This window comes from Antennarius striatus, chromosome 13 (genome assembly GCF_040054535.1).
Source record: "Antennarius striatus isolate MH-2024 chromosome 13, ASM4005453v1, whole genome shotgun sequence".
Taxonomy (NCBI): domain Eukaryota; kingdom Metazoa; phylum Chordata; class Actinopteri; order Lophiiformes; family Antennariidae; genus Antennarius; species Antennarius striatus.
Window position 1 is genome coordinate 10,468,977 of NC_090788.1, and position 12,603 is coordinate 10,481,579.

At 40.3% G+C, this 12,603-nt stretch overlaps 1 protein-coding gene across 1 annotated transcript; it reads right to left on the bottom strand.

Annotated features, from left to right (window-relative positions):
• Positions 1-541: 541 nt before the first annotated feature.
• Positions 542-9,912, bottom strand: cdc23 (CDC23 (cell division cycle 23, yeast, homolog)). Its single transcript, XM_068331331.1, has 16 exons — positions 9,800-9,912; positions 9,107-9,179; positions 8,327-8,464; positions 8,177-8,219; positions 7,983-8,088; positions 7,769-7,901; positions 7,417-7,594; positions 7,225-7,322; positions 6,985-7,066; positions 3,196-3,349; positions 2,964-3,083; positions 2,745-2,820; positions 2,598-2,659; positions 1,056-1,134; positions 789-908; positions 542-704 (listed from the first exon to the last, which is right to left on the bottom strand). Exons 1-16 carry the CDS (start codon positions 9,910-9,912, stop codon positions 552-554), a joined length of 1,728 nt encoding a protein of 575 aa, XP_068187432.1. The 3' UTR covers positions 542-551.
• Positions 9,913-12,603: the final 2,691 nt, after the last annotated feature.

A 12,603-nucleotide genomic window follows, 5' to 3' on the forward strand; every position in this document is an offset into this window, starting at 1 on the left:
TGTGTGTTTGTAACTACCTGCCTTTGGTCACATGCGTTCGCTATATGAATTTTTGTTTCCACAATAAAATCTGTAAAAACCTTAAATCAAGTATAATAGAATAGAAAATGCATTTCACATTTTTCTCCTTCTAATAACTACATTTAAGTTTTTGTGTATGTGACAAAATGAAAAATACAAATAAAGACAGGATTCGCATAGCAGGCATGCTTTATTTGCAAATAACATATGCAGCATCAATGAAGCAAAACTTATGAATGTAAACCAAACAAGTTTTTACATTTATAGAAATAGTTCAAGATGTTTTTGGTTGATCTATTTCACACTGTAGCATGTATTTATATAAACCTATTCAAAAACCTTACAGTGAATATCTTCCTTGTTTTCACCTTTAGGACACAAATTGTCCTGGGCAAAAACAGATGTCTTGCAAGTACATTTCATTGCCATCAACAATTCAATGTGTCAAGCAAATTCTAACAATACAAACCACCAGTGTCCAGTCAAAGGGTTCAAGAACTGTCCATGTAGATTGAATGGGAGGGTGGGTGTCAGGGTGTAAAAGAGATGAGGTTCAGTGGCGACACCCTCCTAACAGGAGTGTTGTTGTTTGAGAGCGGAGCAAACAGATCCGCTGACGGCGTCTCGATCTGATCTCTGACCTGTGAGATCTGCCTCAACAGGGCCTTTCCCTCTTCGCGAGCCTGCAAAAGGACATCCAGTTAGCATGTTAGTTTATTACAGCGCTATATTGTAACACTGCGCTCAGATTATGAAGGCACACTTACATCATTGTAGTCACAACAGCGCTGGGCGCAGAGGGACGCCTCGTCATACAGCTTGTTCTTGAAATAATACTGACCCAGGTAGCGCAGGGCTGTACTCACCTCAGCATGCTCCAGTTGTTCCTGTGAAGTTTTATTCATCAACTGAATCAATAAATTCATGTAAAAGCATCTGCTGTTGTATTAAAGCTGTTTCTGGCTGTATCTAAAGGGTTTCCAACAGACACTGATGTAAAAAATGTGGATGTTCAGAGCCTGTAGAATTCTTACCCCACAGGAGAAAATGTCTTGGCTGTAACGCATGTAACACTGGGCAGCATCATCAGACTCATTCAGCTGTTCATGGAGCCTAGAAAAGAAGCAAGGATTAACGTTCAGCCACTAATCCTGGGCGACGCAAATAACATCATGACAAAGAATAAAAAATAAAGCTGCAGTTCACATATTTGTTTGGTGTTTCAAAGTCAAGATTTGTTGGAAACATGTTTTGTTCAGCCCTAAGATGTGTTGTGTGTAGCCGTGGTCAGACGTATTGTGTCTTTGGGGTGTCATCTGTCTCATTCTGGTTCATTTCAAGATCTCTACCTGAAATTTTTCCCAGCTTTACTCAGACTAATCTATACAACTTGTGTAACTGAATTTTGGTGGAACTGTCAAAGAGAGGCAGATAAATGTCTTTAAGGATTTTCACAGTGCATCTCTGACATACTAACATAATTGAAATGGAGTAAAACACACTGAACAAAAGAATTGCAACTAACTGTCCGGACCTGTTACACGGATTGGTCTCACATCATCACACGGTTGGTCCTGCTGAACAGGTGTTTAAGCCCATCAGCACCGACATACAGATTGTTTTGGATCCAAGAAACGGAATCACCAAAGGTAATGGCTAGTGATGTGCACTTCAAGCAAAAAAGACTTAGCAATAATTTCTCAAGACTATTTGATAGACCAATACCAATACCTGGTAAAAGAAAACATGTGAACGTGGTAAAACAGGAGAAGCATGCCTGGAGCCTACACTCAAGAAATGCTGTCAAACGACTAGGCTTAAAAAGCCCCCAAGGAAAGGCAGAGAGGACAAATGGTGCCTAAGGTGGAGGAATGTGGTTAGACAGAAAATCCACCCCCACATGAAAGCAAATACCGGTAAGTACTAAAGGATTAATATATCGCAATAAAATCAAGTTGTAACTACGTCATAACTCCTCTAAAGGATCTACAATGATAAAGAATTCTGAAAAAGATCAGACAGTGAAAAGATGTGTGATATTTTTCTAGTTCTGAAAAAAAATCATTTATGCCTCTGCAGCTGTCTAACTGATTTGAGCATCATTTCCTTGAGCATCATTGGCCTTTGTTAAACTGAGTATCTATTATGCAGTCACTCTCTTTTCACCATATATAATAGATTGTGGTGGTTGAAGGAAGGACACAGAACTCATTTCAGTCAAAGTGACGGACAGAACCAGAATATTTTGTAAGATAAAAGGTGGAAATTGTGACCTTTGATATCCAAAATTTCAAACCCTCTGTAATCAAATGTTCCGGAAAAAACCTTTCTAGTCAATATTCAAAATCATAACTCAGGACCAGAATAGAAAATTGTGACACTGGCTGGATACTGGAATGGTGACGCTGTGACACACCATTTTATTTACCCATAAATTCACTGGTTTTCATGAGATAAATCTGTTCATTATCACTACAACGAAAAAGTGCAGCTCTGCTGGTGAGTAGAGACACAGTTCTGTTGTGGTAGTTCTAGTATGATTTACATTTCCACTCTTGACAGTGACAGAAACTTACTTAGCCAGTTTGAGTAAAGCCATTTTCTCTACATCTCCGACAGAGTATGCCCTCCAGTAACACTAGAACAAAACAAAACAGAATGTGTTAAACCAAAAAAAATCCAGAAACCTGGTGAAATATGACTCACTGACAGCTGCTACATACCTTCTTAGCTTCCACTTGCTGTGACAGTTTTTCATAACTTTCCCCCAGTGCAACCAACATGCGAGAGTCATTGGGCCTACAAAAATACATCACCATGTGTCAAATCTAATGCACCACATTTAGGTTCTGGCTGTTTTGTATTTTAACATATTTTGATGTGAAATTTTTATTTTTATTCTTTGAAACATCAGTGTGACACACTTTTTTTATTGTCCATACCTGAGCTGGTGAGCCTTTCGATAGTAGTACAAACAATAAAAAGGCATCTTGAGGATCTCATATGTTTGGCCCAAGCCATACCAAGCACGGTAATCACGCTTGTTTACTTCAATGGCATGCCTAAAAACCAGAGTGTAAAGCAAAGACAGAATCTTTCATACTGCTGTGGTGTGGTTTGGAACGTCAGTTAGTTAAAACCATAAAGGATGACCTAACGCATCATCCGGCTGACCTGTAAGCCTGAATGGCAGCTGAAGTGTTCTTCATTTCCATGTACTCGTGTCCCATCAGTGTCCAGGCGCCAAGACAACGAGGGTTTAGTTTGAGGGCACGCTGGAAGTAGAGAGCAGCCTTCTCATGCTGCGAGCGCAAACTATAATAGTTCCCTGTAGAGGAGACAATTTTATCGGATTAAGACGTCTGTGTAGATGGGGGCCAACAGTCCAGAGGTGAAACCTATATGATTGGTTTTCAACAATTCTCATTAGCGTTAACATGAGTCATACAGAACAATAGTCATACAGAACTGAAGAAGCCTTTAGGATGAGAGGCGAAATGTCTTCAACCTTTTCCTACAAGTTCAAGTGATTTCATTAAACACAGAGATTTAAAAGATTAAACTTTAACCATTCAACATTTTGAACTCAAAGAGGTTTTTAAATCATAGCTAGGGTGAAAAATGTTAACAGAAGGTATCAACTACTCAATAAATAACAACAAAATAACAGACGTGCGACAATGGAAGTTTTTGTGTTCACTGTTGAACAACCACAGCTGATAAAATATACTGTATGTCTTATCTGTTAATAGTTTAGGTAATATTCCAAACTTGGAAGCATTTGGGTTCAAGTAACAACACAACTCAACACAAAATTGAGTAAATGTGAGTTACTATTTGGATATTTTAAAGCGGAATCAAGTCTTCTTCTTCTTTTCCTTTCGGCTTTTCCCTTCAGGGGTCGCCACAGCGAATCAATTGCCTCCATCTAGCCCTGTCCTTTGAATCCTCTTCTCTCACCAACTACCTTCATGTCCTCCCTCATTACATCCATAAACCTCCTCTTTGGTCTTCCTCTAGGCCTCCTGCCTGGCAGTTCAAAACTCAGCATCCTTCTACCAATATATTCACTATCTCTCCTCTGGACATGTCCAAACCATCTCAGTCTGGCGTCTCTGACTTTATCTGCAAAACCTCTAACATGTGCTGTCCCTCTGATGAACTCATTCCTGATCCTATCCTCCCTGGTCACTCCCAGAGAGAACCTCAGCATCTTCATCTCTGCTACCTCCAGCTCTGTCTCCTGTCTTTTCTTCAGTGACACTGTCTCTAGACCAAATAACATCGCTGGTCTCACCACAGTTTTGTTTACCTTTCCTTTCATTTTAGCTGAAACTCTTCTGTCACACATCAGACCTGACACTTTTCTCCACCCGTACCATCCTGCCTGTACACGCTTCTTCACCTCTTTTCCACACTCTCCATTGCTCTGGACTTAAAATCCTCCACCTTCTTGATCTCTTCTCCCTGTGACCTCACTCTTCCACTTGGGTCCCTCTCATTCACACACATGTACTCTGTCTTACTGCGGCTAACCTTCATTCCTCTCCTTTCCAGGACAAACCTCCACCTCTCTAGCTTCTCCTCCACCTGTTCCCTGCTCTCACTACAGATCACAATGTCATCTGCAAACATCATAGTCCATGGAGATTCCTGTCTAACCTCGTATGTCAGCCTGTCCATCACCATAGCGAACAAGAAGGGGCTCAGAGCTGATCCCTGATGCAGTCCCACCTCCACCTTGAATTCCTCTGTCACACCTACAGCACACCTCACCACTGTCTTACAGTCCTCATACATGTCCTGCACTGCTCTAACATACTTCTCTGCCACTCCAGACTTCCTCATACAATACCACAGTTCCTCTCTGGGCACCCTGTCATAAGCTTTCTCCAGATCTACAAAAACAGCTCCCTCTGGCCTTCTCTGTACTTCTCTATCAACATCCTCAAAGCAAATACTGCATCTGTAGTACTCTTTTTTTGGCATGAAACCATACTGTTGCTCACAAATGTTCACTTCTGCCCTTAGTCTAGCTTCCACTACTTTTTCCCATAACTTCATCGTATGGCTCATCAGCTTTATTCCTCTGTAGTTGTCACAACTCTGCACATCTCCCTTGTTCTTAAAAATGGGCACCAGCACACTTCTCCTCCATTCCTCAGGCATCTTCTCACTATCTAAGATCCTGTTGAACAACCCAGTCAGAAACTCTACTGCCACCTCTCCTAGACACTTCCATACCTCTACAGGTATATCATCAGGACCGACTGCCTTTCCACTCTTCATCCTGTTCAATGCCCTCCTCACTTCATCCTGACTAATCTTTGCTACATCCTGGTCCAAAACAGTCACCTCTTCTAGTCTTTGTTCTCTCTCATTTTCCACGTTCATCAACTCTTCAAAGTACTCTTTCCATCTTCCCATCACACTACTGGCCCCTGTCAATAGACTTCCATCTCTATCCTTAATCACCCTTACCTGCTGCACGTCCTTCCCATCTCTATCTCTCTGTCTTGCCAACCGGTATAGATCAGTCTCTCCCTCCTTACTGTCCAACCTAGCATACAAGTCATCCTAAGCTTCTTGTTTGGCCTTTGCTACCTCTACCTTCACCTTACGCTACCTCTCCCTGTACTCCTGTCTACTCTCCTCAGTCCTCTCAGTGTCCCACTTCTTCTTAGCTAACCTCTTTCTCTGTATACACTCCTGTACCTCCTCATTCCACCACCAAGTCTCCTTATCTACTTTCCTTCCAGATGACACACCAAGTACTCTCCTACCTGTCTCCCTGATCACATTAGCTGTAGTTGTCCAGTCACCTGGAAGCACCCCCTGACCACCCAGAGCCTGTCTTAACTCCTTCCTAAAAGTCATGCAACACTCTTCCTTTTTCAGCTTCCACCATTTCGTCCTCTGCTCTGCCTTTGTCCTCTTCATCTTCCTCACCACCAGAGTCATCCTACACACCACTATCCTATGCTGTTTGGCCACACTCTCGCCTACCACTACTTTACAGTCACTGATCTCCTTCAGGTTACACCGTCTACACAAGATGTAGTCTACCTGTGTGCTCCTACCTCCACTCTTATAGGTCAGCCTATGTTCCTGCCTCTTCTGGAAGGAAGTATTAACTACAGCCATTTCCATCCTTTTTGCAAAGTCAACTACTATCTGTCCTTCTGCGTTCCTCTCCTGGATACCAAACCTGCCCATCACATCCTCATCCCCTCTGTTTCCTGCACCAACATGTCCATTGAAGTCTGCTCCAATGACAACTCTCTCACTTCTAGGCATGCTCTGCATCACTTCATCAAAGTCCGACCAGAATTTATTCTTCTCCTCCAGCTCACATCCTACCTGTGGAGCATACCCGCTAACGACATTGAACATCACACCTTCTATTTCTAGCTTCAGACTCATCACTCTATCCGACACTCTCTTTACCTCCAGGACATTCCTAACAAACTCCTCCTTCAAGATAACTCCTACTCCATTTCTCTTCCCATCTATACCATGATAGAACAACTTGAACCCAACCAACTCTCTACCTTTTCCTGTCATAGTTCCAACATTCAACGTCCCTACTCTTAGTCCTATACTCTTGGTGTTCCTCTTCTCTTTCTTCGAGCGAACGGAAAGCGGAATCAAGTCATTTATAAAAAGTGTTTGTCTCTACAACACATCCTCACATTCCAACATGAGACGGATAGTCTGTGAAGAAACTCAAATCTCCTACAGCCCCATCTAGTGCTTCTAATGCCTTTTACAAAAAACAGTATTTAGTAATGTGTCTGACAAAATTGTGGGAAATTGTGACAAACACATCATTGATAAATTGTGAATAATTTATGATAATTTAAAATGTAATGTTTTTAAGAGGTTATGTGTGCCCCATATTGAATAACTTTGCTTCTGTGTTTTCATTAACATTCATTTTAATCCATTTGGCTCAACACATACCAATAACGCAACATGTTTCCACTCTGTACTTGTCAATCTCCACCAGGTTGTGGGCCAAGTAGCTCAACTCTGGTTTCATGCTCTGTGGAAAAATTCATGACCATCAGCAAACTTAAACCGTTTTCAATATTTTGGATGCATTATTAGGTGTATTATCATTTAGACACAGATGTGAAAAAGTCCTATCACTTTTCTTCGCTGCCAAACAATTAAGTATCAAATCACAAGTGGTGAACTCACTTTGACATAGAGCAGATTGGAAAAAGTGTCCATGTTATCGATGCGATACGGATCCTGATCCCTCAGCTCATTGAATAGTGACAAAGCTTTGTCAATATCTAGAATGAAAAGAGTGTGTGTTTTAAAACTAAAGCTGTTAACACAATAACAGTATGACCAGAAAAACTGTGATGAAAAAGGTAGAAAAAACACCTCTGATGTTGTGGTAGGCAACAGCAATCTGTGAGATTATGTAGGTGCTCTTGGAAAACCCAGCGTCAATGAGGTTCTGGTATTTCTGCAAGGCCTCTGTGATCATCTGAAGCTCTGTGTACATGTGGGCCATGAAGAAGTCTTTAATCCAGCAATCTGGCAGAGACAATGACTTCAACTGAGGAGAAAGATGAGAAGAAAAAGAATTTCAGAGCCTACAACTGCCTGATATTTGTTTTTATTTGTAAGCTTTTTTGTTTTCTGAGATGCAAAGTATATATTAGATTATCTTATCTTTGGCTTAAATGAAGAGAATGACAGTTTGCACATGTATAAACACGAAACTATTTACCATTTCAATGTTGGTGATAAGGTTACTAAGCTCCAGCCAGGCTCCCCAGTGAAGTGGCAATGCATGAATTGCCTCAACAAATACCTCCACCGCCTCTTTCAGGAGATCCAGCTTCCGTAAAACGACTCCATACCTGTGATCCCACACGCAATTTTTAAAAAATATCCTTTATGTAATCTGATGACAGTGTGTTGTGTGAAGAGGAAAAACTTACAAGTACAGGGCAAACCCATCCAACTCTCCTGTTAAATGCTTCTTACTCAGCTCCACCCTCAGTTCTCGCAAAGCTTCATTGCGCACCTGTCCCTTCTCCAGTGGACCTAGAATCATCCCAAAAAAAGCACAGACTTAACAGTGTAACAAAATTACAGTCAGATTTGAAAATGTTCAAGCAGAAAATTTTTTTACCCAGGCTGTCTACAGTCTCATCGTCCTTCTTTTTCTCCCCCGACTGAAGAAAACACAGGACATATTCAAAATGGTAAAAAAAATGCTTATGATCAAATTAAAACGGTTCTTGTTACAAAATTAACATATTTGACATTTACAGATTCTTACCAGATAGCGAGAATACATATAGAGGAAATAAGCCTTCTGACTGCAGCAGCCTTTCAGGAAGTAAGCAGCACGATCATACTCTTTAAGGTCAAAGTAAGATTTGGCCAAAGTAAGTGCATCCAGGTCTTGTGCATCTTCCTATGTTTTAAGCAGAGAAATTATTCCAGTCATCTTTATTTCAGCAGGTAAAGTTTATCACTGCTAAAATAACAAACAATCAATTTAGGTAAAAACACAATTGGCTCTCAAACACTAATAACTTTGAGAGCCACTCCAAACTACAACAGGCAGTTTAGCCGTTTATATTAACACTGTCAACGGAGGGTCAGTATAATGTTTCCCTTACCCAGAGGAACACAAACTCAACTGAAATTGCTCAGCACAAGAATGATGCGTTGAAGCTTCTCACCAGTCAAAGGTTCTTTTGTATTTGCAGGTACATAATACACAATTTAATATTTTGCTTGTTTTTAACATGTAAAGTTACAAGCCTAGTGATATTGTTTTTTCTCATGATCTACAAATTTTAAAAAATGACCAAAGTAATTATGAAATTGTTTCTAATTAATCCAATCTAATCTGTGACAGAGATCACATTAAAAAACAAAACAAAACTGTGTAAGTCATTACTTTATTACAAACAGAAAATATGTATTACGACACAGTATAAACAATACTAGAGAAAGGTGAATCCGGTGATAGCTGTGTGGTAGGTACAAAAAATATATACAATTAATTTTAATTAAGTCAAGAAGTCTCAAAGCCTCATAACGTACAGACCTCAGTAAAGGAAGGAGATGGGGGTAATTCATCCTTGTGGAGGGGTACCAAAGCAAATGCCAATTCAGAAGCCCTAAAATGTAAACACAAGAAGTGACATACCTGTATGGTTCAGATAACATTCATTCATTCACAGCAAATATTTATTACGAGGTACAATAAATGCGTGAATATTTTGTTTTCAGTTTAGTGAATAATTCATAACTGTAATTGGCAGCAATCAACAATTAAGAGAATCTGACTCCAGTTGTATAATAGATAAAAATATCAAATGCATTTAAAAAGGATGGTAGATTTAGGTTTTGTATAGAGTCGAGTGTAGCCTGAGACCGAAACACTGCGGGGCTGAAGGAACTTCATTAAGAGATATCTATCGTATCATATCAAATCATGATCTGATATTACGCTTTGTTATCAGGTTATTGATTACAGTACTCCATAACAGAAGCATCACCTAACTAACATCATCTAATATAGATATGAGACGTGAGTCCAGCTAACGCTGGAATCGCATCTCATATCAATATTATTTAAACTGCATTAGTAGTGTTCCATAAATGTTTCCTCAGACTTGTAACTGTACTTATTGCTAATCTAGCTAATACATTAGAAACTTGCGTTAATAATTTTCTACCGGGCTGACAGCCACAGGAAAATAAGAATTTACAGGATATCAGTCAGAGTCTGTCTCACCACTTTGCGCTGTGTAGAAGTCCTCTCTCTTTACAAAGCGTTATTACTGATATAAGTTGTTTTTTAATTTGTACCAGATCTCCATACTCACTACAGAGAGCCGCCATTTTCATATTTTGCTTAGAAAGCATGCTATTGGTTGAAATGACAAGGCGTTAGTCCCGCCTTCTATGACGTCACTTCCCTTTCTTTCTGAATTGAGAATTTTTTTCTCAAGAAAGACACTTTTAATTCTTATCATGAACATATCCCCACCTATATATCTGGATTAGCTCACTTGAAAAGTATCACGGTGTCACCAACTCCACCCACTACCTGTCAATCAAGCGCCAAACCAATCACGGCGCCCAGCCAATCACGGTGCATCTGGCCGAATAAATCACGTGAACAATATGGCGGAAGGTATCTGCTTTTAGGAGAAGATTTGATTTTTGCAGAAACAGTTTAATCACATTCAAACATTTTACAATTTTACATTAGACGAAAGCACTAAAGTGCTTCAGAAGAAGAAGAAGATTTAAAAAAAAAAAACTTCAATCACATTCAGAACATTTAGAACATTTTACAATTTTTCATTAGATGAAACTTCAAAAACACTAAACACTCAAAAACACTAAACACCAATTAACAAAAGGAAATACAATATAAAACTTAGTGCATTATAATAGGAAGTTTGCAAAAGTGAGGTGGTCATCAACTAAAGTGCATAGGACATTTTTGTAACACCAGATGTTCCTAGTTATTCAGGTCTATTGTCATTTTATAGAAACCAAATTCTAGTTTTAAGCGACATCTGATGTTACAGCAAAAAACAGTAGCTGCTTCTAAAAGAGTATTGTTTTCAATTCTCCTCTTCCTGGTCACATAAATTGCGAGTTTTGCCTCTCCAGAGATAAAATTTAAAAGCTGCCATAGTAAAATTTTCACTGAACAAATTAAAAACATTCGTTAGAAGAGTGAAGAGCACTGCAAGTCTCCCACACTCACTGAAAGCATGAAAGACTGTTTCACGAAGGGGACAGAAGGGACACTGACTGGACACCGCAGGGGTGAAAACAGAGATAAAAGCATTGGAACCGATGGCACCATGAAAATCCTCCACTGGAGGTCGGCTGTCTTTTTCTTGAGGGGAGGTTTGTATAGAAGTCGCCACTGTGGGTCAGGCCCATTTCCCGTCATCCTGTTGGCCCAGGTAGTGGGTGCTCTGTCACACAGGCTTCTCTTGTTGATTACTTTTACACATTGTTTGTACAGTATTTTTTTGTTGGCCATGTGCAGGCCGATTTGTCGTTCATCTCCGAGGAGAGGACCCTCCAGTTCTCCAAACAGGGGACTGATGTGTACCTCAGGGAAAGGATCTTTGCTGTCCGGCACAGTCCCTGTACTATAGTCCAGGAGGAGGCTTCTCTCCTTCCCGGAGTCTTTGCCTCCACAGTTGTAGCACCCTCTGAGCCACCCTGGTGGACTGGATGTTCAGCAGGGAGCTCACAGCCTGGGCATCCGCCAATGCAGGCCCGGCGTTGTCCACCAGCTGCTGGAGGGTCATGGTCCCGGTTCAGCGAAGCGCTGCAGACAGCCCAGGTGTGGCACCACTGCAGACATCCAACCTGGCTCCATGCACTAATGGTTCCTTCAGTAACCAGAACAGAGAGTCGGAGCTTTTGCCTGGGCTGCTTTTAAAAAGGGCCCATGACTTAAAAACACCATGATAAAACGGAGGCAAACCGTTAAACTTTAGAAACTTAGAGTCCATTAAAAACAGTGCAGCATCCAGGTCCAAGTTACTCACACGTTTGAACATGCAGCTGGCCACCTCTCTCCACGTCAGATCTGCTGGTCTGGTCAGAAACCGCTGGATGAACTGTAATCTGAACGTGGCTGTTCTACTAGCCAGGTGGATGAGGCCCTGTCCCCCCTCCTCTCTTGATAAAAACAACACTCCTTGAGGCACCCAATGCAGCCCATCCCAGAAAAAGTTAACAAGTTTGGTCTGGATTTGGGCTAGAAACCCTGATGGAGGGTCCATACAGGCCAAGCGGTGCCACAGCTGTGAGGCTACCAGGTTGTTTATCACTAAAACTCAACCTCTGTACGACATTCTGGGGAGCAACCATTTCCATTCCTTAAGTTTCCCTTTTATTTTTTCAATGATGCCCTCCCAGTTCTTCCTGGTTGTTGTCTCATTTCCCAGGTACACACCGAGATATTTGAGACCATCAGTCTTCCAACACAAGTTTTGAGGAGAAGAAATAACTATACAGGGTCTTCCTGGCTACAATAATTTTAGAGTGTCATAACAGTTTTCATGTTTTTGAGCTGAGAGTCCAAACTGCAGGAACCACACAGAAAACGGCAATGATTTCTGAGTGAAACTAGCTGGCTAGCACAAACAGTCTGTCCAGCTATAGTTTCCATTTGGAATGGGACAATCGATGTAGTATCCAAAATCCTCCTCAGGCATTCGACAAAAACGGTCTTTGAGTAACTACATCCAGTCCTGTTCATATATATACTGTATATATGAACAGAATATATATATATATATATATATATATATATATATATATATATATATATATATATATATATATATATATATATATATATATATATATATATATATATATATATATATATATATATATATATATATTAGGGCTGCCACAAACGATTATTTTGATAGTCGACTAATCACTGATTTTTTTTCAATTAGTCGACTAATCACATCATAGGTAAATTGAATGTAAAACACACAGCTTATCGCACCAGCATGAAGCTGCTCTTATATAACCATCAATACTTTT

Bases quoted from the DNA above. Each gene is read 5' to 3' on its own strand.
- cdc23 (XM_068331331.1), bottom strand. From the start codon at position 9,912: ATGAAAATGGCGGCTCTCTGTAGTGAGTATGGAGATCTGGTACAAATT. The intron at 8,220-8,326 runs GTAAGAATCTGT...TGTTTTCTTCAG, and splicing joins ATATGTATTCTCGCTATCTG to TCGGGGGAGAAAAAGAAGGA. The intron at 3,084-3,195 runs GTCAGCCGGATG...TCTGGTTTTTAG, and splicing joins GCTGCCATTCAGGCTTACAG to GCATGCCATTGAAGTAAACA.